Source organism: the organism of the source record quoted next, unplaced genomic scaffold (assembly GCF_019419815.1).
Source record: "Pyrus x bretschneideri cultivar Hongxiangsu unplaced genomic scaffold, Pyrus_bretschneideri_v1 Contig12, whole genome shotgun sequence".
Taxonomy (NCBI): domain Eukaryota; kingdom Viridiplantae; phylum Streptophyta; class Magnoliopsida; order Rosales; family Rosaceae; genus Pyrus; species Pyrus x bretschneideri.
This window is the reverse complement of record NW_025999413.1, coordinates 1,318,858-1,342,959: the sequence shown is the minus strand read 5'-3', so window position 1 is coordinate 1,342,959 and position 24,102 is coordinate 1,318,858. Positions and strand designations below refer to the sequence as shown.

The 24,102-nt window shown below is 38.7% G+C and overlaps 1 protein-coding gene, 2 long non-coding RNA genes and 1 pseudogene across 9 annotated transcripts; 2 read left to right on the top strand and 2 right to left on the bottom strand.

Annotated features, from left to right (window-relative positions):
- The first annotated feature begins 5 nt into the window (after positions 1–5).
- Positions 6–10,091, top strand: LOC108865525 (TMV resistance protein N-like). 4 transcript variants are annotated; one of them, XR_007255865.1, is made up of 9 exons: positions 7–659; positions 3,343–3,506; positions 3,632–4,482; positions 4,616–4,701; positions 8,295–8,651; positions 8,735–8,817; positions 9,140–9,181; positions 9,459–9,517; positions 9,643–10,091. XR_007255865.1 is itself a non-coding variant. In XM_048577835.1 (2 exons), exons 1-2 carry the CDS (start codon positions 136–138, stop codon positions 1,698–1,700), a joined length of 1,002 nt encoding a protein of 333 aa, XP_048433792.1. In that variant the 5' UTR covers positions 67–135; the 3' UTR covers positions 1,701–1,950. The 4 variants fall into 4 exon arrangements, 1 of the variants encoding a protein (XP_048433792.1); XR_007255864.1 differs by having other exon boundaries at positions 8–659; positions 3,632–3,780; positions 3,920–4,482; positions 9,140–9,517; XR_007255863.1 differs by having other exon boundaries at positions 6–659; positions 9,140–9,517.
- On the bottom strand, positions 990–2,910 carry LOC125474320. The gene is made up of 2 exons (XR_007255871.1): positions 2,352–2,910; positions 990–2,163 (listed from the first exon to the last, which is right to left on the bottom strand). It is a non-coding gene; the product is annotated as an uncharacterized LOC125474320 (long non-coding RNA).
- Positions 5,148–8,033, bottom strand: LOC125474321. 4 transcript variants are annotated; one of them, XR_007255875.1, is made up of 3 exons: positions 7,587–8,033; positions 7,413–7,449; positions 5,148–6,374 (listed from the first exon to the last, which is right to left on the bottom strand). It is a non-coding gene; the product is annotated as an uncharacterized LOC125474321 (long non-coding RNA). The 4 variants fall into 4 exon arrangements; XR_007255873.1 differs by having other exon boundaries at positions 5,148–6,105; positions 7,587–7,987; XR_007255872.1 differs by having other exon boundaries at positions 5,148–7,449.
- A 5,364-nt stretch (positions 10,092–15,455) lies between the features above and the next one.
- Positions 15,456–21,358, top strand: LOC125474190 (annotated as a pseudogene).
- Positions 21,359–24,102: the final 2,744 nt, after the last annotated feature.

The following is a 24,102-nucleotide window of genomic DNA, read 5'->3' as shown; positions in this document are numbered from 1 at the left end:
CACTCACGCGTTATCGACACGGCAGTGACATCATTGGCATATGCAAAAAATTTAAAAGGGCCGCCTACACTGGGGAATCTTGGGAAAGATTGACTTTGGTTATTTGAAAGTCAAGCTGCACTTCTACAGGCTGCAATGGATGCCAGCAGCTCCGCCCATGGAGCCGCCGCTGCCGCCTCTTCGTCTTCCTCGCGGAGCTCAAACAGGTGGAAGTACGAGGTGTTCCTGAGCTTTAGAGGTGAAGACACCCGCAACACCTTCACAGACCATCTCTTCATTGCATTACACAATGCCGGAATTAACACGTTTATAGACAAACATCTCAGAAGGGGGGAAAACATACAGAGTGAACTTGACCAAGAAATCGAAGGGTCGAGAATCGCCGTCATCGTCTTCTCAAAGAGGTACGCCGAGTCCCGATGGTGCCTGAGGGAGCTGTCGAAGATCATGAGGTGCCTAAAAAATCAAGAGGGGAAAATAGTCTGTCCAATATTCTACGACGTTGACCCTTCTCAAGTCAGGAAACAGAAAGATAGTTTTGGGGAAGCATTTCAGAAGCATGAAGAGGATGAAGATCCAAATGAGGTCAAGCAGCGGAGAGAGGATCTTAAGGCTTCTGCAGATTTGGCCGGCTGGAACCTCAAAACCACGGCCGACGGGTATACTTTTTTGTTTACTTCAAATTTCATATCGCCATATTTCACTAATTAACCAAAATTAAGATATTATAATTAAGGCATTGAATCTGATTTTATATGTTATAAGAAAAATTGGATCGTTGGTCCCTGAACTATGATAGAACTGTAATTTTAGTCACTACATAAAAATTTATTAGAATTGGTAATGAATTTTATAAAAGGTAGTGCATTTGTAAGAAATTCATATATTTTACTTCACACATAAAATTTTATAAAAGATAGTGACAAATACTGATAGTACTATGTCCATAAAAATTTCACAATATGTATAAACAAACAAACAACGCAATGTAAGAAATTCATATATTTTACTTCACACATAAAAAATTAAGTGTTACCATATTTTGTAATAAATATATGCAATGCCATACGCGTGTATATTCATATAAATCCACGCATTTCGTTTCTCTATAATACTTAGGCGATGAAGTTTGACTTGACTTTGGCTATGTGAAAGCCAAGCCGCATAGCCTGCTGCACTCCTCTATTTCTCCCAACACTAGTACTAATTATCGATACCACAGCTCCGCCCATGGAACCGATGTCGCAGCCTCTTCGTCTTCCCTGTGCCACTCAAACCACTGGAAGTACGAGGTGTTCCTGAGCTTTAGAGGCGACGACACACGCACTACCTTCACAGACCACCTCTCCATTGCGTTACACAATGCTGGAATCCACACGCTCATAGACTACCAGCTCAGAAGAGGGGAAAACACACAGAGTGAACTTGACCAAGAAATCAAAGGGTCGAGGAATACCGTCGTCTGTCTTCTCAAAGAGGCTGGCCAAGATCATGAGGTGCCAATAAGATCAAGAGGGGAAAGTAGTCTATCCGATATTGTACGACGCCGACCCTTCTCAAGTGAGGAAATAGTAGTATTTTTGGAGATGCATTTTGGAAGCATGAAAGGGATGAAGATCCAAATGAGGTCGAGCAGTGGAGAAAGGATCTTAAGGCTTCTGCAGATTTGGGTGGCTGGAATCTTAAACAAACGTATTTGATTCATGTTTTATCGCCAATTCATCTAATTGGTCAGCATCATCTATGCCATCAACGACGACAAGCACCTTCATGCTTCCAAGTCTTTTCTCTATCTCTTTGGTTCCTTCAGCAACACTGCTCACATTAATGTCCAGCCGTTTCAAAACACCTCGAAGAAGTTGTTATTGCAGAGCAACGATACTTTTCTTTTTTACTCCTCACCTTTTCAAGGTAACATTGACCACTAAAGCAACGATGATATTCGCTACAGATAGCTCTCGCAAGTGTTGTTTCACCTATACTGCACATACCCCAAATTCCAATTATTTGAACATCAAGCAAATCTCCAACATCTAAGCATTCAGTACTGAACTATTGCACAAGAAAATCCATTCCAACTGAGCACTTGGCTTGTTTTAAGTCTGTTGTTATCAGTAGTCCTCTGATGTCCTAGCAATTTCCTCAATAAACAACCCTTCACGCCTGGCAATTAAATTTCAAAATTATGCAAAAGTAAGATTGATCATGCAACTGCAAGATTCATATGAACTAAATGCCTCATTCATCATGACCAGATATTTTCTGAGCAAAGAAGATTTGAGTAAATTATAAGTGAGTAAATTTGAGCATAAAAAAAAAGTGTAAAAAAGGAGTTGAAGAAGGAAGTATACCCGTCCGCCGGAAAGAAGCCTTAAGATCTTTTCTCCACTGCTTGTTCGTTTGGATTTTCATCGCTTTCATGCTTCCGAACTTCCCCAAAACCACCACTCTGTTTCCTCACAACGGCATAGAATATTGGACAGACTATTTTGCCCTCTTGATCTTCTCCGCACCTCATGATCTAGGCCAGCTCCCTCAAGCACCACTGGGACTCCGCGTACCCCTTGAAGAAGACGACGATGGTGATTCTGGACCCTTCGATTTATCGGTCAAGTTCGCTCTGTATATAATCCCCCTTCTGAGCTGGTAGTCTATACACGTGTTGCTTCCGGCATAGCGTAACGCATTGGAGAGGTTGTCTGTGTAGTTAGTGCGTGTGTCGTTGCCTCTAAAGCTCAGGAACACCTCGTACTTCTAGCGGTTTGAGCGGCACAGGGAAGACGAAGAGGCTGCGAGGGCGGTTCCATGGGCGGAGCTGCTGGTATCCATCGATTACCAATTGGTGCAGCTGGCTTTCAAGAAATGAAAGTCAGAACTCTGATCATTTCAGTGAGCGGCACGTGTAATTTAGAAACTAAAAGGTTAACTTTAATAAAAAACTTTTTTCATTAAAATATCAAATATGATATTATTTACTTTATCATTTAGTTTGTTTTTATCATTACAGTTCAAAGTTTTCAAACCATTTTCATTAGTTTTTTTTTTTTTTTAATTGTGACAGATGGTACATCACATGTTTGTATGTAAGTGGTGTGAAATTTTATTTTTCAAGTAATTAAGTTTTTAACACACATATTCCACTGTCTATATAACGACACGTGATGTGCCATTCCGTATGACAATCATTCTGAAAAATCTCTCGTGTAATTTGGGTCGTCACTGGGTTTGGTTCTTTTTCATTAATTACACGTGTTAAATTCTTATTAATCATTTCATTGGGTAAGTAATTTGGATACTCGACGTCCCTCTTCAATAAGTAATCAAGTATTATTATTCTTTCAGAAGTCGATGGTGTCACTACACTAAAATGTGAATAACACGCGGGTGCAATTCTCATAATTTAATGGGCTCTGATGGAGTGATGGGTCATAAGACTCATGTCCAATTTGGTTACTTGCAGTGTTTGAGACCATAAGTTCTATTGAGCCCATGTCTAACCCAATCGAGTAAGTGTTTTCATTTTGGTTCTCTCGTGAACACCTTGAAAACTTTCACGTCTCAATTTTATTATGATTACTTTCTAATTTCCAGATTCCAATACGTATATTATGATTTTTTTTTCACTTTTCAGAGATGTCAAAAATGAGGAAATTGGAACTGAAAGACTACCGCAAGCTCAAAGATATTCCAAACTTGGAGAACTCATTGGACTACATGAATTCAATTCATATGGAAGGGTGTACCAGTCTCACTGATACATTTAAGGAGAACCTCCAAACGGTATGGTACTCTCTCTCGCTCTGCTTTTTTGTATTGTTGCTTATATTAACTTTGCACCCCATGGTGTAGAAAAATGCATTTGGTGGAATTTTTCTCTTTGGAAATGATATTCCTAACCGGTTAGCCTATGTTGCGATAGAGGATGACACTGTCAAATTTGAAGTGCCGCCAAGTATTGGTTATATAGGAGGGTTGGCTTTGGGCATCGTTTATTCTTCGGACAACTCCGACAATACTGGGTTTCTATCCATTGATGTTGTTAATTGTACTCACATCTAGCCAATGGAGGACGCCGTCATTGCTTCCCATGAATATTATCTTTGGTTGGGAAATCTTTCAAACAAGAAGCTCAGTCTGAAAGGCGACGACACGATTCTTGTAACAGTAGAATTTTATGGACAAGATAATAGAATTAAGGTGAACAAAACAGAAGTGGATATTGTAAAATGGGATTTGTCTGATGGTGGTACTAATTGGGACGACTATGAGACTATGTCATATGAGTCTGATGAAGATAGTACTATGTCATATGAGTCTGATGAAGACACTGATGACGATAGACAATCGAGCAATCGCCACATTTTCCTTTGCTACAAGACCCCCAAGGCTTGGCCGTGGTGCATCAAAGGCTCTGAGTCCGATCCACTCCCTAAGTTCATCACATCCGCTCTCAAAGCTCGCAAGAACGACATCAATGTTAAGGTCCGTTTTCCAGCTCAATTCGTCGGCGTTTCTGATTGCTTTTTTCTTACATTTTCTTATTTCCTGAAGCTACTAAGTTCTAGTGTTGAATTGAGTTGACTCCATTACTCACTTTTTTCTTGGTTTTTGATAGATGTTGCTGACAGTAATTGAAGGACGCGAAGGAACTAAGTTTTCCGACGGCGATGTGTTGATTTTCCCACAAATGATCAAATACAGGTAAATTCACGTTGATTTCTTGAGGTTTTTGTTCTATAGTTGCTTTAATTTTAATCCGAATTTATAGGATTTGGATAATTAACCAGTGGGTGTTTAATTTTAATCCAATTCATAACGATGAATTGAAACTGCAGTTGAGTATTTCTTAACAATACAACAGTAATAAGAATAAGTATATTAAGCAAGCTTTAGACGTGAGTAAGAGAACAACAATGTCGCACTGGAGTAATCTGAAGCAATAACTTATAATTATTCAAGATGGCACATAAAAGCTTAACTTGGTGGATGAAAAAAGTTCAAATGGTGGTTTGATTATGGAATACTGAGAGTGTTGTCTTACTTATAGCTACATTGAAAAATGCCATGTAAAATTGCTTACGACGGAGAGACTAAAACATGAGCCGACCCACGTTCCCACCCGAGTGCTATTCAAAAACTGAGTCATATACTATTAAAACTAAGTCGTATACTATTGAAACGAATTATTTCCTTACTACAACCAACACTAACAATATCAAAAGAGAAAGAAATAACAGTACACAACGCATTAGCAGAAAAGTGCCACATTACATACCATCAAATGACAGCGACTAACTCCTGATATCAACTGCTGGAAGAAAAACCTTGCCTGATGCAAAACAACAATTAAATCGAAAAAGTATGCAAGTTTTAGTTATATTATGACTAACTGCTTATGTAAAAATGCTTCAGACCTAACTTTCCCTATCTGAAACTAAAGGAAAATCGAGATGGATTCCATTTCAGGGGACATTCAGAGATCCCATATTTGAGACTCTACACTAAAATCATTCCAATGAAGTTTTCTGTGCATTTGAAACTACTTTATCTCATCCTCACTAAATCTGCCAGCACTGCATATTCTCTCGAAGAGTTCTCACCCAGCCGAGTACTCCATCACAATGGCTAGATGAGGTGGTGTGAGCAGAACCAGCAAGAAAGACACCGCAGAGTGCAGGAACTAACAAGTCTTAAACACAAACCTCTTTATCAATTATCACAAATAAGCCACTCTAAAGACTATTTCCACTTCACAGTAAAAAACAAAGTGCAGGAAGTATAGCTCATGTTTTTAGCAGAGTTATTTTGACAACAATTCTGCAAGTGGTGGATTGCTCCGGTGGGTAGGGCATTTCTCTTAGTCCTACTGCATCCTGGGCTCAATGTTTAACCATACCCCGTACCAGTTTAAGCACAATTTAGCATGTTCTGTCTTCATCCACCCACCCTCAGCAGATACTTATACAAAATTCAAACAGAACTTGTCAAATTCATTCTTAAAATGCAAAATGAAAATAGTTTATGATCACTGACCTCTTTGAATCAAATGATATTCGGATGCAGTGATCTGTGGTTCATGATTTCCCCTTGAACATGTTCATCTATCTGCATCACCAAAAAAATAAATATTTTTTCAAAAAATACAAAATTTAAAGGATGAGAAATAAAAAAATTCAGAAAAAGGGAAGATATAAGAGTCGAAGAAGACAGGAACCAACACATCCAAGACTCACCCACCAAGATAATGAAGACATCCAAGACTCAGCCACCACCCAGCTAGCTAGCTAGCAAACACACACCTAAAGGCTAAAAACGATAGGGTCTTCCTCAAATTAGGTATTAGGTGAGTCTTGGATGTTTTAGCTATGGTCAACCTAAACCAAAATCAAGTAGCAAATAAACAAAGGTATGCATAAATCATTTTCTTTCCGTTAACTTTAATTAATAAGATTGGGTTTGGATCTATCTTAGTCTGCTTTCTGATGTTAACATGTAAGAGTAGAATGTAGTATTACAAATCTTAGTCTATATGATTTTGCCAGAGCTACCTAATGTTGAATATGTATCTGTTGAATGTTATATAACATCAACATTACAAAGGTTTCTAATTGAATCATACATTTAAAATCCAAGCATGAAAACTTTACAGAGATAAATAAACAAATGTAAATATCTAATGAGGCAATACACAGCAGAGAGAGAGAGAGAGAGAGAGAGAGAGAGAGAGAGAGTAGTTGAAGGAGTGAGAAGCAAATCAGCATATCAAGTGGAGAGTAAGCAGTTAAGCATGGTCATTATGTATGGAATGCCTGAGAACTGATATGTGCTTCTCTTCCTTATGCTCCTCTTAACTGTAATTCTACACATTTCTAAACCAAAATCACAAAGTAGAATTCAAATAAATTTGAAGAAACCTAGTAAAGATTCAAGCTTTTTGATTATCCAAAAGATATACATGATCTTTAGCCACAAAAAGCAAGAGAGAGAGAGAGAGAGAGTAGTTGAAGGAGTGAGAAGCAAATCAACATATCAAGTGGAGAGTAAGCAGTTAAGCATGGTCATTATGTATGGAATGCCTGAGAACTGATATGTGCTTCTCTTCCTTATGATCCTCTTAACTGTAATTCTACACATTTCTAAACCAAAATCACAAAGTAGAATTCAAATAAATTTGAAGAAACCTAGTAAAGATTCAAGCTTTTTGATTATCCAAAAGATATACATGATCTTTAGCCACAAAAAGCAAGAGAGAGAGAGAGAGAGATTTTGCTTTTTGAACCTATGCAGAATGTGCAGAGAATCAAAATATCATAAGCCATTTAACAAAATGATATTTAAGGCAAAAAGGCATCACCTTAGACCCCAAATGAAAGAATTTGAGAGAGAGAGAGAGAGAGAGAGAGAGGGCATACGTGGTTGCCAAGAAGAGGAAGAAAGCAATTCCATTTCCTATAAAAACGAAGAAACACAGCATTAACAAATACACACGCACAAATTTCAAAGGAAATTGGTAAGAAATAGTTGAGAAAATAATCAGAAAATCAGAGAGAAAAGTTCTGAAACTCAATAAAGAGTCCTAACAAAACCTTGAGTGCATGCATTGTTTTTTTATCTATTTCAACCAAATCTTGAAACGAAAGATAAAAGCAGAGAACCCAGGTTGAGGAAAAGCCTTAAGAGAACCCACCACCCCCCTCTCTAGCTCCTACCCTTCCCATCAACCCTCTTGTCTCTCACTGTGCAAACCCTAAACTCGATGTCACCCTCTGCCTCTCTGCGCAATCTCCTTGACGCGATCGAAAGCAACCTAGACCGCCACCCCCCACCGAGTTGCAGAACACAGACACCCCAAATGTTTCACCCAAAATGCGTGAGAGCTACACCCTGGGCCCAAATGCAGCAGCCTAACCCAGCTGTTAAGCATGGCCCACACTAACACACAAAATGGCAAACCGTAATTAATTCATAATCGAGGGCCCATTCCATAGATAATTAGATATGTGTTAGCTTCTGAAATTAGTTCTAGAAATTGAATTTGGGGTGTGCGGGTACTTCTCACGTAACCTATGTTAATTTATGTCATTTGATATTCTTCAATTTATCTAATCCAACGGCGAAAAATTAGAAGGATGTGTGAGAAGTAAAAAATGGTGTGTGGATATCACATCCCTTGAATTTAATGGCTCAGTTTACGACTAATTCCTTGCCTTACAAGAAATTAAAGAGTGTTAGGTTATTGTTTCCTGTAAATTCTTTTTTGTGATTTTGGGGTTGTTTTTGTTTCTTGATCAAAGGGGCTTGAAAGAGTTGGATATGGACAGCTTTGTTGATGATGTCCTTGTGAATGACAAACCATGGGCTTCTGGAGTGCAAGAGCCGTGGACTGGGCCCCATGTATTTATATGCGCACATATGAGTCGAGATGAATGGTATCGTGTTTGGGCACGTGATCTCATTGATAAGTTCAAAGAGGAGGCTGGGTTGCGAGGATTGACGAATCAGGTATTTGTTACTGCTTGCTCTCACATTGGAGGCCACAAGTATGTTGGAAACTTGATTACCTACAGCCCATGTTTAAGAGAGATTTCTTAGTGTGACTGAAACACAAAGCGGTACAAGTGTTACAGTAATGAAAGCATAACAGGCTATTGGTAATATCTGGACCCTAACAGTTTAAAATTTATCGTATTGGGATCGATGAAGGAGTTTGAATATTATGTATTATTAATTGCAGGTATGGCTGCTTTTTTCCTGGTTATGTGCCGAAATTGCTTGATGAGCATATTGGGAAGGGAGAGATTATAGAAAACATTGGAGGTTTGTACATTTTTGGTTTTGCCTACTGTCTTTGGATGAAAATTTCACTGGACGGAAGCTTGTGTTGTCATATTTTTCAATTGCTGATTATGTCTAGTCTTATATGATAGATTAATTGATATAGAGTTACATTAATATCGAGGAATCTGGATATAACTGCATTAACCTGTATATGTTTCTGATTTGTAATGTTGTTCTGATTAATTGTCGTCAAATTGTTTATTAAGCTAGATCACACCTGTTCTTACTCTATTGCTATTGACGAAACCTAGAGTTGAATCTTTAAATAGCTGAACACGAAACTCAATTTCATTCCTTACAGGTGCCAAATGGGAGCATCTTCTGATGAAGCTGATGTAGGAATGTGAGTATGTTTTCACACGGTTAAGTTACTGTGGATTAACATAAAGAAGTCTCAATATGTTTATGAGAGTGAATTCTATTTGGTTTTGGATTAGAGCTCTGCTTTGGGACATGAGTTTAGTACTCATGATTATACAAGGATTTAGTTTCATATTCCTTGTAGGATTGTTATACGTAGTTCAGGAACTTGTAGTATAAAATCACAATCCCTGCTCTCACAAAGGTATCGCTCATATTGTTCCAATAGCCTATAAATTGGAGAGCATTGTGCTTTGCAGAGAGAAGAAGGTTGTGTGCAGATTACATATGGCCTCTACATCCACAAACATGTCTGCAGGTATGTTTCGATCAACATGTTTTGTATCTTATTTGCTTCTTGTTTACATAGTTCAAGATTTGTGATTTGCTTGATCAATCCTTGTGTTCCTGGTGGTTATATTGAATACTTGTTTACTCTTACAGCTGAAGAAATTAATGACCGGAAGCTTCTAAATGGAGAAGAAAATAAGAAAATCGAGGAGAAGCCACAAGATAATGGCAATCAGATTCACCAAGAAAATGGCAATTAGATTGAGAATAATGAGAACATTTCAGGTTGTTGCCAAGATGCTAATAATGATGGATTTACATGCTGCAAAGAAGTAAGTTTGGAGGAGAACGGTTGAAGTGAGGAAAAGAAGCCGAAAGAAACCACAGAGGTGTGTGCCAGGATGGATGCCTTAGGGAAGCTGTCAAGCTTGATCAGGAACTGGGAGCAAAACGATGTTCTTGCAGCTGCTGCCGTGGTTGGAGCAGTGGACAACAGTGGCTGTGGCCTATAGCTTTTATAGAAGGCAGGTTGAAACGCACTCTAATCCTCCGAACCATGCTCTTATATGAAAGGAGAAATCTAATAAATTGTTGAATGGTTTTGTCTTGATTGGGATTTCTTATGAAACTGCTTGCGAAATGTTGATGTGGTATTTTCTAAGCTCCTGTGATTATTTTCAATTTGCTTGCTAAACTTATAATTCAACCGTCAATTCTGTCAAAATTTATGGTAATTTTTGTGAAAACAAAAAATCTCAATTTTTTTGTTTATGAATTTAGAAAGAGAGAAAACGATATTGTTGTCCTCGTCGTTTGTTCAATAAATGAGATAAACGATTGTCTGCTAACATCTTAATCTACTTGAACTATTTTTCAGATATACGGCGTTGTTGTCTCGAACACGAATTTTACCTTCATTCTAGAATTGTTTTTCTTTTTTTCTTATTGTGGTTCTCAAACTCAATCTCATGTGGTACTTCAATTATATGCGTTAACTCAACTTATTTTACTGTTAAATATAGAGGGCATAGCAAGGATTTTGTACATCCACCTCCTTTTTTTTTTCTTTCCATTTTTTAGGTTGTGGGATGAATTTTAAGTTTATCATCTCTACTTAACAGAAAAACAAATGAAGCTGACGAAAAGGATACGGAAAAAAAAATAGTCAAGCTATAGCGAGTTTGAAGATCATATAACATATGCATCTATAATATAACCAATTCACAATAGTCATAATTGTCCTAGATGAGTTTTTATATTTTGTTGCATGATAGCCTTGATCTCTCTCTCTCTCTTTCACTGCCCTTCTCATATTGTTGCTTATACAAACTTCGCACGCCGTGTTGTAGAAATGGAATGTGGGGGATGTATTTGGTGGAATTTGTTGCTCTTGAAATGTTATTCCTTAATCGTTAACCTATGTCGTGAGAGAGGAAGAAAATGTCAAATTTGAAGTGCTGCCAAGTTTTGATTATATAGGAGGGTTGGCTGTGTGCATTGTTTATTCTTCGGACCATCCCAGTGTAGTGGGTCTCTATGCCTTGATGTGGTTACCAAGCGAACTTATTTTTCATCTGGTGAATGTAAGTTTATGAGTATGAATTATGGAAGGAATTAGTTCTTGTGGTTAAGATTGATATGAAAAGTCTAAGTCAAAAGCTATAACTTATTTGGTTTCCTTGTGGAATAAGTATTGTGAGATTCTGAGTAATCCTTGTGGGATTAAAACTCGGTAATGGAACACGTTTAGGATTGATATGTTGTATCAATTGTGAGATTCGGATCCTAAGTCTATTCTGATAGGGAATGACAAAAGGAGTACTATAAAAGGCTTATGCCACTGCTCTTGCAAGGAACGGTTTTATAGCATTCCAAGTCCTATTGTTTGGAAAAACCATTGTGATTTGCTAAAGAGGAGAAGGCTGCAAGCTGTGAAGTCGCAATGGCTTCTTCATCTGGTTCCAATTCTGCAGGAAAGTTCTCGAGTCTTTCTCATTTATGTTCATCTCTTGGTTAAATGAAGTTGTGATTTAATTGGTTGTATCCATGTTTTTAGATTGATGAATTGTTCAGATTTATTCTTACAGTGAATGGATGCCACCATAACTGATTCCCATGAAGATTATCTTTGGCTGGGAAGTCTTTCAAACAGGAAGCTCAATCTGAAAAGGGGGGACAAGGTTCGTAAGGTGAAAGCAAAACATTAAGGTTTGATCTTAATATTGAAAGTGTAGACATCGAAATTTCAGTGAAATAAATGTTAACCAATGCATTAAAATTACGACATTTATTCATTTCACCTACATCACACACTTACTTCACCTACCAACTCCACTTATTTCACCTACAACATCCACTCACTTCACCAAAAAAATGGATGGTGGTGATTCACTCTCAAAACCCATAAATAGGCTTCTCCATCAAGAGAGGAGGAAAGGGGGAATTTACATCACACCAAAACCCTGAAGCCTTGAAACTATAAAGCTCTCAAGCAAATCCCGAAGGATCAAGAAAGCACTCTTCGTTCTTCGTCAAATCCTCCTTCAAGATTAAGCCCCAACGACCCTTGAAGAACTTCCACCAACTCAAGATCAAGCTTCGACGGCCCTTGAAGAAAGTGTTCATCGTTCATCATTCGTTCATCCTAAGATCAAGCCCCAATGGCCCTTTGGATCAACAACCTCAACAAATCCACACATCCAATCGTTCTTCAAGATTCAGCCCAAAAGCCCTTGAAGATCCGCTCATCCATCAACCTTCAAGATCAAGCCCAAAAGCCCTTAAAAAAATCCATACAACCATTACTCAAGATCAAGCCCAAAAGCCCCATTGAAGAACTTCCACCAACTCAAGATTAAGCCCCGACGACCCTTGAAGAAAGTGTTCATCGTTCATCATCCGTTCATCCTAAGATCAAGCCCCAACGACCCTTTGGATAAACAACCTCAACAAATCCACACATCCAATCGTTCTTCAAGATTAAGCCCAAAAGCCCTTGAAGACCTGCTCATCCATCAACCTTTAAGATCAAGCCCAAAAGCCCTTGAAGAAATCCACACAACCATTATTCAAGATCAAGCCCAAAAGCCCCCTTGAAGAACTTCTACCAACTCAAGATTAAGCCCCAATGGCCCTTGAAGAAAGTGTTCATTGTTCATCATCCGTTCATCCTAAGATCAAGCCTCAACGACCCTTTGCATAAACAACCTCAACAAATCCACACATCCAATCGTTCTTCAAGATTAAGCCCAAAAGCCCTTGAAGACCCGCTCATCCATCAACCTTCAAGATCAAGCCCAAAAGCTTTTTAAAGAAATCCGCACAACCATTATTCAAGATCAAGCCCAAAAGCCCCCTTGAAGAGCCGTTCATCAACCTTCAAAGATCAAGCCCTGAAGGCCCCTTGAAGAAACTTCCCTCAACCTTCAAGATCAAGCCCCAACGGCCCTTGAAGAAACTTCAAACTGTTCATCCAAGATCAAGCCTCGACGGTCCTTGGATCAATCGCACATCCACAAATCAACACCTTACAAAGATCGAATCAGATGGTCAAATTACAAAGAGATTGTAACCCCAAAATCATTAATTAATACAAAATATATTTTGTACACGTGTTCTTGTTTCAGGAATTTTTCGTGTTTACAGAAAGCTTTGACGATGAAGAAACAACAGTGAATTGAAGGAAAGCACCGCAAAGAGACTTGTAAGGAAGGTACGTAGACATTTACTACAAAATGCTAAGGAACTGATGCAATTATGAAGCATGAAGCAACTTGTTTATAAATCTTACCCAATCAGGTCATAATTCCCTATCTTTTTCCTCTGTAAAGACCATGAAAACGTGATTTTACGTCTCAATTTCATTGCTTCTAAGTTCTAATAGTAATATTAGAGGTTGGGCCGAGCCATGCTCGCTAATTTGCAATCTGTTTAAGATTGTTCATTTGGCTCAAAGCAGCGGTTCATGGAGAAGCATACGCCACTTCTTTTTCTTTTCGGAAAGCATCCTTAAGTGGTTTTTTAGAAAGTACTTGAATTTCTAATGAAATTTCAATGTGGTTAATAGAAGAACTTCTAGCTGAAGTACTTTCTAGAGAAGCAATGACAATGAGCCCTTAATTAAAGATATAACTTATTTTCTTATCAAATCAGTGACATTAGATAAATTTACATGTGAGTGTGTGTCTTACACGTCTTAGAGACATATCTAAGGGGGTGGCTTAAGTGTTCTATAACCCACCTCATTTCATTGAAATTTCTCTCTTCACCTTTCATACATATAAGTGTTCTTGCCTGTTACGTGTGAAAGAGGCAATCGTGGAGCGACAAGAAATAACATTTTTCTCCGCGACCAGAACAAGCTAGCTGCGGTTTTGACAGAACCCATCTTTGCATAGAGATTCACCAATGCATTAGCTAAATATACATCATAGTTGGATCCGTTCCTAACAGCAACACCGTGCAGACAACTTACAAGTCTAAAATAAAAACTGAGCACAAGTAGAAATAGATTACATGGGAGGTTTGAAAGATTGCCAAAGAGTCAAAGATGTTCCAAGCTTGGATAACTCGTTGGTGAACTTTGGTGGAATTTTTCTCTCTGGAAATGATTTGCCTAACTGGTTAGCCAACGCCGCGTATGAGGATGGAACTATCATATTTGAAGTGCCTTAAAGTATTGATTACATGGGAGGTTTGGTTGTGTCCATCATTTATTCTTTCAAACAACGACTCGCAGTCTGTTGAAACAGAAGATATTTATAACAGTTATATGTTCAAGGTGAAGAAAACAGGAGGGGATGTTCTAGAAATTGAACCTCGTCCCGGAATGGATGTGATTGACTATGAGCGTGTAGAGCAGGAGCACGATTATACGCAGGATGACGACACTGACGATGAAGTAGGGTTAAGCCATCACTCATCTGAGTCATCTCATTCTCATGAGGACAGACTTTGCGAAAGATGAAGATCTTTTTTTTCTTTCTTGTTTTAGTAATGTTAGCATAAGTGTGACATCCCACATCGCTTAAGGGAGTGATCCTTATATGTATATTCTTATCCCTACCTAGCACGAGGCCTTTTGGGAGCTCATTGGTTTCGGGTTCCATGGGAACTCTGAAATTAAGCGAGTAGCGCGCGAGAGCACTCCCAGGATGGGTGATCTATTGGGAAGTTCTCGTGTGAGTTTCCAAAAACAAAACCGTAAGGGCGTGATTGGGGCCGAAAGCGGACAATATCGTGTTACGGTGGTGGAGCGGGCCCGGGAAGTGGTCCCGCCCGGGCCGGGATGTGACAATAAGTGACTTCTTTTATTATTATTGTTTGAACAAAATTGTATTGCATGAGTGATTTTTATCCGTCTACGGTATCGATATCATTTATTTTGAATGTTAAAATGTAATGCAATAACGTTCAACTATAATTTACTATCTTAACAATGTAATTTAACATCTACAACGTAAATGGCAAACTTGGTATTAGTAATACCTACATCATTTTGTGTAACTAAATATAACTTTAAGATAATTATGTAACTTTAGAGTGTAAATTTGAACGATGTATGTTGATGTCATATTGTAACACGATTACGATATTGTGAGACTCAACTTATTTTTTTAGTGCAAATAAATATCATTTGTTAAAAATAAAAAAAAGTAGTATTCTGTGTTTTTCAATCTAAAAGATTCTCTTTGTGCAGACGAACCAAAGAATCTCACAATAAATACTTTCCAAAAAAAAAAAATAATAAATAAATAAATCTCACAATAAAGTAGTCATTTTTCTTCTTTTTCCAATTTGTGTCGTGTTTGTCTCCCACTTCAGGCAATTTTAGATGTCACCGAGGCTTCCTGGACAAGTTTCTTCCCCCTCGACAATCATTTCGCTCCAGCTAGCTACATTAACTTTTTGACTGAGACTTGGGATATTTTGAAACTCGCTGCAGACTGTAGTAGTACCAATTATCAATGCATACCAGCAGCTCAGCCCATGGAGCCGCTGCCGCCTCCTCTTCATCCTCCTCGCGGCGCTCAATCCGCTGGAACTACGAGGTGTTTCTGAGCTTTAGAGGCGACGACACCCGCAACACCTTCACAGTCCACCTCGACATTGCATTTCGTAGTGCCGGAATTAACGCGTTTATAGACTATCAGCTCAGAAGAGGGGAAAATATACAGAATGAACTTACCGAGAAATCGAAGGGTCGAGGATCGCCGTCGTCGTCTTCTCGAATAGGTACGCAGAGTCCAAGTGGTGCCTGAGGGAGCTGGCCAAGATCATGAGGTGCCGAGAAGATCAAGAGGGCAAAATAGTCTATCCAATATTCTACAACATTGATCCTTCTGACGTCAGGAAACAAAGTGGTGGTTTTTCGGAAGCATGAAAGGGATGAAGATCTAAATGAGGTCAAGCAGTGGAGAAAGGATCTTAAGGCTTCTGCAGATTTGGGTGGCAGGAATCTTAAAACCACAGCGGACGGGTATAGTTTCTTGTTTAATGATTTTTACAAAATTTAATTCCTTTTTACTAAATCCAATCAACAAAAATTAAGGGATTATTTAAACTCGGGACGGAGTGGTTTGCGGAGGAGACCCGAAATACCAGGATAATCATCCACTTGCAATTGGGGTATTTAATTTGAAAATGCTTTATAGTTTTCAAAAATGATGAATGTAGTTAAATACTTAGTATGACACGCTCCAACCCCGATATTCTCCGAATACCAGGATAGGCACGTGCTGGCCGACATCCGAGGGTGACGAAAGCCATTTATTGAGTGCAAATGCTGAAAATAAGGGATAAATAAGGCTTATAAATATAAAAGAATAATGAATATGCAAATAAGGAACGTGTTCAGAGCACATCTCTAATCTAGAACACTAAAAGAAAATAATATAAAATTGAATGAAACAAAGGAGTGGGTCCTACACCACGAGGACTCGAAGATGCCGATGCGAAAATGCCTGGACGTCAGGATTGTATGTCTCGATTCTAAGTCCTGAAGGGGGCGCAAAACAAACATGAGTAGACCAAGTTGATATATATATATATATATATATATATATATAATAAAACAGTTATCAACGTACTAACCCCCAGGTTTTATGAAAACACAAATATAATGATAAACATAGGTTTTCCGAAACCTAGCATGTCGTACAATGTCTCAAATCATAACTTGTATATATAATAATCACTAGTGAATGTCCGATATAACTCTCCAGACCCCATGCCTGCTCCCCGTCTCTGAGCAGACAGTCAGAGGAACATACACTTCAAACCCCATGCCGACTCCCCGTCCCTGTGCTAAACACACTCCAGGCCCTAAGCCAACACCAAACCGTTGCCCGGGACGGACCGGATCTATCCCTACGTCCCGTAGCGGAAAGGACCACTAGGTAAGTACAAAACCAGTGAACATACATATATTGAAAATCAACTTCATAGTATAAAGTCATGCATCATCTATACTATAAAGAGGTGTTCTAAACATGTTCTAAATATCATATCGTCATCCATCAGATATTCTATAAGAACATGGGTTATAGGAAAAATAGTAATAATTCAAACTAGTCTCAGTAAGCATGTTATCTCGTAAAAGGTTTCATAAAACATAATCATCAAATCATGCTTTTCATGTATGCATTTATATTATCAAAACATGCATTTTTAGAAGAGGTCCACTCACAGTACTTAGCTGCCGAAGAGCCACGCAACTAGCGAAGACGGAAACGCCACAATTAATTGCTCCTAAGCACATAAAGGGTACATTTAGTCAAACTCTACTCAAACGACTGAATTTGGGAAAACGGACATCGAAAACGGGTTCACGATGTCGAAATTAGCCTAGGAGGGGTCCCGCACGAAAACCCAAAAAGTCAACGGTCAAAGTCAACGTTGACCGTTAACTGGGTCAACGGTCAGACCGGGTCCGGGTCAGCAGGTCAAACAGGTCTGGGCTTGGATCCGGATTGGGTTAAAGGGTTTGGACTTGGGTTGGATCCGGGTTTAGGGTTAACGGGCCGAAGGCCTTAAAGGAAACGGCCCAAAGGCCTTTAAATTAACAAAACAAAAATAAATAAATAAAAAGGTTAGGTTGGGCTGCCCAGGGTTTTGGGCTTGGCAGGGAAGGTCCAAAGGCCTTGGGTTTGGTGGTTCACCGGATTCCAAGGAAGGAGAAGGCCGGATTTCGGCCGGAGAATTCCCAAGCTCCGATGGAGCTCAAAACTCAACCAAAACATGTCATTCAATATACCAAATTGAAGCCCCGAAGGTAAGGAATTGAAATATACCCTTGGTTCCCGTCATCGTGGTCGGAATTGGCCGGAAAACAGCCTGGAAGCCACGGGTGTCCACTGGAAACTGGGTAAGATTCAAATGAGTATAACTTCTTCAATACTCAATAAAATTGGGTGAAACAAAAAGAAAAGTTGTAGTACTCAGCAAGACGAAGAGATTGATATCTTGCACGCCAGCCAACTCGCCCTGGTTTGGCCGAAAATTTTCTCAAAAGGGGCGGTGCTCGCCGGAAAACTGGGGAAATGTCTCCGAGGTGGTTTCTTCATGGTTTGACGTCCAAAACACAACCACGGGGTTAGAAAAGAACTATAGGGATGAAAAGAGAAGCATTTGGAGTGTTTTGAGGCTTACCCAAAACGAAAGGACGAGGAACTCGCCGGAGTTTCTCTGTGTTCCACAAAGACGAAGAGGGAGAGAGAGCTAACGTGGTGATGATGGTGATACTGTCGTCGTTGATGAGGTGTGGGCATGGGTGTGTGTGTGCGCGTTCTTGTCGGAGAAAAGAGCACCGAGAGGGGGGATGGAGAGATCACAGAGGAAGAAAGAGAGAAGAGAGAACTGAGAGAGAAGAGAGACTTTTTAGAAGAAATAAAAGAAAGGGAAAAGGGAAAGGGAACCGGGGAACAAAACAGGGGGGTGGGCCCCTTGGGCTCACCAATTAAGACTCAAAAACAATTTTAAAAAGGAAAATATCCCCCAAACTTAGTGAAAATACAAAAATACCCATTTTCTTCCGTAAATCCTGGGACGGGTTGTTACATAGTACCCATTAGTTTCGAAAGGGTTTCATTTGGTGTCCACAGTTAGCTTGAATAGGATGATGCACCAAAATCATTGAATCTTGAACGAATGAATGAATGCAACTTCCAAATTTTGACCAAGGAAAAAGATTAAAAATAAATAAATAAAAAGTTTTGATAAAGAAAGCTTACCCATAAGTTACATTTTTGCCTAATCTATTGGACAAAATTTGAAAGTTGCGTCCATTTTCTCATTCAAGATCGATTGAATGAGTTGTTCTATATGCCTAAATACCAAATGAGGCCCAAGAGATTATAGTAAAGGCTTTAGAATTTGCAATGTTAGATATGTGGTTGAATTGAGCTTTACTCTAAAGTAGAACGTGAGTAGTACTAGGATGGTGACCTTCTGGGAAGTCCCATGTTGCATTCCCCCTTTTTTTTTGGCCAAAAACTAATCATATGGATCAATCTAATTTATTCAAATCGTTTTTGCTTTACTTTTGAATAATTGGAGATTTTAATTGTCAGGCGTGAGGGATTGTTTATCAAGGAAATTGTTGGGGACGTCAAGGAACTACTAAAAACCACAGACTTAAAGGTAGCCAAGCACTCAGTTGGAATAGATTTTTGCTTGCCAGAATTCAGTACTGAATACTTAGACGTTGGAGGTTCAGTTGATGTTCAAATAATTGGAATTCGGGGTATGGGCAGTATAGGTAAAACTACGCTTGCGAGAGCCCTTTTTAGCAAATATCATCGTAGTTTCAACAGTCAATGTTACCTTGAAGAGGTGAGTAAAAAGAAAAATATGGTTGGTCTGCAAGAACAACTTCTTTGAGATATTTTAAAACGGTCTGACATTAAGGTAAGCAGTGTTGCTAAAGGGACCAAGGAGATAGAAAAAAGAGTTGGTAGCATGAAGGTGTACTCATCATAGTTGATGACATAGATGATGCGGACCAATTAGATGAATTGGCGATAGAACATGAATCGTTTGGTCCAGGGAGTAGGATTATTATAATAACAAGAGATGAACAAGTGTTAAATATTCTTAATGTGGATAAAATATAAGAGGCACAAGAAACGACGATAAAGAAGCTCTTAAGCTCCTTAGTTGGCATGCCTTTGGAAGTCATTGTCCTGATAAAGAATATACTATACTGAACTTGCAAGAGATGTTGATTATTGTGCAGGGTTGCCACTGGCTCTTAAAGTTGTAGGGCGTTTGTTGGCTAAAAAAAGTAAAAGCACATGGAAAAGTACATTGGATAAATTGAGAAATATTCTGCTTGGAAAAATTCATGAAACGTTTAAAATAAGTTATGATGGGCTAAGTGACGATCATGTGAAGGGTGTGTTTCTTGATGTATGTATTTTCTTTTTTGGATGGGATATAATTGCTGTCATGCGAATATTGGATGGCTGTAGTCGCTATCCTGTAGAATCAGATATCAGCACCCTCGAAGATCGATGTCTTGTAGATATTGATTCAGAAGACACACTGAGAATGCATGACTTGATTCAAGACATGGGATAAAAAATTGTGCAGGCAGAATCTGTTGCAGAACCTGAAAAACGTAGTCGATTGTGGCATTGTGAAGATGTAACAAGTGTGTTAAGGAACGAATCTGTAAGTACTTCCCAATGAAATGTTTTTTATGTTGTTGAATGCATGTAAAGAAACAGAAGTTTATGCATATCCCACATCAAATGCCTTGTATGCCCTACATATATAGTGTATGTACTTCTAATTGAGAAAAGAAAAGAAATTGTTTTCATCCAATGGTGCTTGTTGTGGAGAAACAATCCTTTCCTTCTTAACTTGTTCCTTTTTTATCCCTAGCAGGGAACGGAAGCAATTAGAGGACTAATTTTAGAGTTGCCAGAAAATTCTGATGAACATAGCTTCCGCACAGAAGCATTTAAGAATATGCGGCATCTGAAATTTCTCATACTTATGTAAAGGTCACTGGAAGCTACCGTGATCTTTCCAAGGAGTTAAGATTGTTGTGTTGGCATGGATTTCCTCTAGAGGTCATACCCGAAGATTTTGATTTACGAAACTTAGTTTATATTGACGTGAGCTACAGCAAGCTTGTACGAGTTTGGGAGGATTCAGACCGGGTACGATTCATATAATTGTCGTAACCTCAACCAAATTATTAATCCTTTCCTCCTCCGAGTGTTGTAAATACCAACATCAGTCGAGAGTCATGCTTTCTCTCTAATTTATCTTGATTTTGATTTATTTGTGTTCTCTTTTTGTCCAACAGTTGCCGGAAAGTTGAAGGTTCTTACTCTCAATCATTCCTGTAACCTGAGTCAATTACCATGACTTCTTAAAACTCCCAAATCTCGAGGAATTGAGCCTCAAAGGCTGTAAGGGTGTGTCTGGGGGTTACCATTCCTTAGCACAACTGAAGATGCTTCATTATTTAGATCTCAGCGACTGCAATATAACAGATGATGCGATTCTTGAAAACCTTGGAAGGATTCTATCTTCTTTAAGGAGTTTAATACTAGATGGAAGTGGTTTTAATCGGCTGCCCATCCTCAGTGGCCTTTCCCAGCTTGAGTTATTAAGTTTAAATCATTGCACAAACCTTCAGGCAATCCCGGATTTGCCGACGAGTTTGATTACACTTGAAGCGAATTACTGCACTGCACTGGAAACAATGCCCAACTTTTCAGAGATGTTCAATATGGTGGAATTGCAACTGAAAGGCTGCCGCAAACTCAAAGATATTCGAAATATGGATAACTCATTGTACAACATGGTTACCATTCATATGGAAGGGTGCACCAGTCTCACTGATACTTTTAAGTAGAAGCTTCTAGAGGTATGGGACTCTCTCTCTCTCTCTCTCTCTCTCTCTCTCTCTCTCTCTCTCTCTCGGCTTTTCGTATTGTTGCTTATACTAACTTTGATATAGGAATAGGAGGGCTGGCCGTGTGCATAGTTTATTCTTCGGACCACTCCAACTGTACTGGGTCTCCATTCATGTTGTTAATCGTACCCAGCGAACTCATTTTTGCATTTGGCTAATGGATGCCATCGTAACTGCTTCCCATGAAGATTATCTTTGGCTGGGAAGTCTTTCAAATAGGAAGCTCAATCTGAAAGGTGGCGACAAGGTTTGTGTCCATGCAAAATTTTATGGAACAGAGGATGATCATCAAATTAAGGTGAAGAAAACAGGAGTGGATTTTATAGAATGGGAACATGATTTATCTTCAGGAATGGAAGATGTGGACTATGAGCGTGTACCATATGAGTCTGATGATGATACTGATGAGGAGGACTATCAAACTATGCCATAGTTAAGCGATCACTCATTTGATGAGGTCCGACATTGTAAAAGATTAAGGTTTCATCTCAATATTGAAAGCTTTGACGATGAAGAAACAACCGGGAGTTGAATGAAAGTGCAGTAAAGAGAATTGCGGGGAAGTACGTAGACATTTACTACAAACTTGTGTAAAAGTCTTACCCAATCAGGTCATTTTCTTTTCTTTATGTTTTTTCCTCTCTGAAGTCCATGGCAGCATGTTTTTAAGTCTCACTTTTTGTGGAGAGCTTTTTCAGTGTGATTGGTACATGAAGTGGTATATCATGTGTCACTAAATAAATAGTGTGATATGTGTGCTAAAAAGTTAATAATTGAAAAAATAAAATTTCCATCACTACTATGAAAACCCATGATGTATCACTTGTGTTCCCGTCACAATTAAAAATTTCTCCTGTTTGCGAGAGAAATATTTGAGGTTAGGGCATGTTTTTACGTCTCACTGTTTGTTCGTATGACTTGAAGAAGCGTTTTAACTTTTAAGAAGAAGCATATGCCCTTTTTTTTGGTTGAAAAGCATTCCAAAGTGGTGTTCTCTTGGTAACATAGGAAGTAGCTCAACGTACTGATAAGTTTATGCAAGGTCTCTCCTCTTATCAATGTGGGATTTATTCTCAACACGTCATTTCACGTGTGGCAAATTTCAAGCTTACCATGTGGACAACATAATGGGATGACATGGAGCGTCTGTGGTCATTTGGCTTCACACGTGTGACAACTTGTGGGGAGTAACCCAACTATTTATAATCATATGCAAGGTTCATCCTTCTCCAATGTGGGATTGATACTGTCAACACACACATTCACATGTGGAGAATTTTCAAGCCTAACATGTGGATAACACAAACTGGATGACATGGAACACGTGTGACCATTAGACTTCACACATAGAATAACCTACTCTAATAACATGAAGAAAGTTGGAATTCCACTATAAAATCAATTCACAATATGAGAGTAACTCAATTTACTTTTAAACCCATGCAAAGTCTCTTCTCAATGTGAGATTCACTCGCAATACTTTTTTAGATAGTTCTTGAATTCTTAATAAAAGTTTTAATATGGTTATAAACAAAGCACTTTTAGCTGAAGGGTATTTTTCAGAGAACCAATGCCGAACAAATCCTTAATTAGACATCTAAGTAACTAAGTAATAAATTAGTGACTTCTAATTTGATTTATTAGTGGCATTAGAAAAACTTACATGCAAGTGTGTCGTGTTTATCTCTCTCCCGGTCTCCCCACCCCATTTCAAAGAAATTAATTTCCCCTCATCCATCCCCATTATCGCCCTCCTTTTCTCTGCTCTAGTTTCAAGGCTTATGCCACCCGAATTTGAAATTTTTGTGGCGGTGCTTGCATGCACAGGACGATGCAAAAGGATGTAACCCACCCCACGATATATAAGTCATTTCCTAGGTGTTGGCGTCTGTTAGGGTTCTTCGAGATCTGATTTTAGAGAGCGATTCACCTCATATCATCATGATCATGCACGAACCACAATTAATGAATTAGGTTCAATTTCTCTATTAAAATTTCATTGAAAATATTTATCATGCTTCTAGTACCGCCCCATGACGTGCGTAACAGGCAATCATAAGCTTCAAGAAATAACTCTTTCTGCGCAATCTTCCGGAACAAGCTAGCAGTGGATTTGACAGAATCTGTCTTTGCATAGAGATTTAGCAATTATTTATATACTAAAACCCGATGGAAAAGCACTGTTCACGAGCAGTGTTTTGGCGGAACTGGCCTTGAGCTGCTGCCCATTCACAGCTATTTTTTTCCATTCTGTACAGTAAATTTACAGTTTTACCCTTTGTATGCATGTGTTGGTCATCATGGAAAAGAGAAAAGAAAAAACAATCTTCAAGGTCTTGCGTCTTTCATCAGCATGTACTCCCCTCTGTGCTACATCCGAAACCTTTGAAAAAAAGCCGAAGGAAAAAAGTTACTCACAAAAGAGATAATAAATGCGAAGATCCATTCCTTGAAAAGACAGAGGACATGAGGGATGCTACAGTTGCATAAAATGATAAGGATATCGGTTTGAGAGAAAAAAATAATTAAAAAATATGAAAAGCTGATTTGATGTGTTTGATTTTTGTTTTCTAATATTTTGTTGTTTAGCATACCAAGGAAATTGATGAGCACATCTTGATCGTTCCCTACCATTTAAGAAAAAGACAGGAAACAGAGATGCCATTGCCATTGCAGTTACGTCG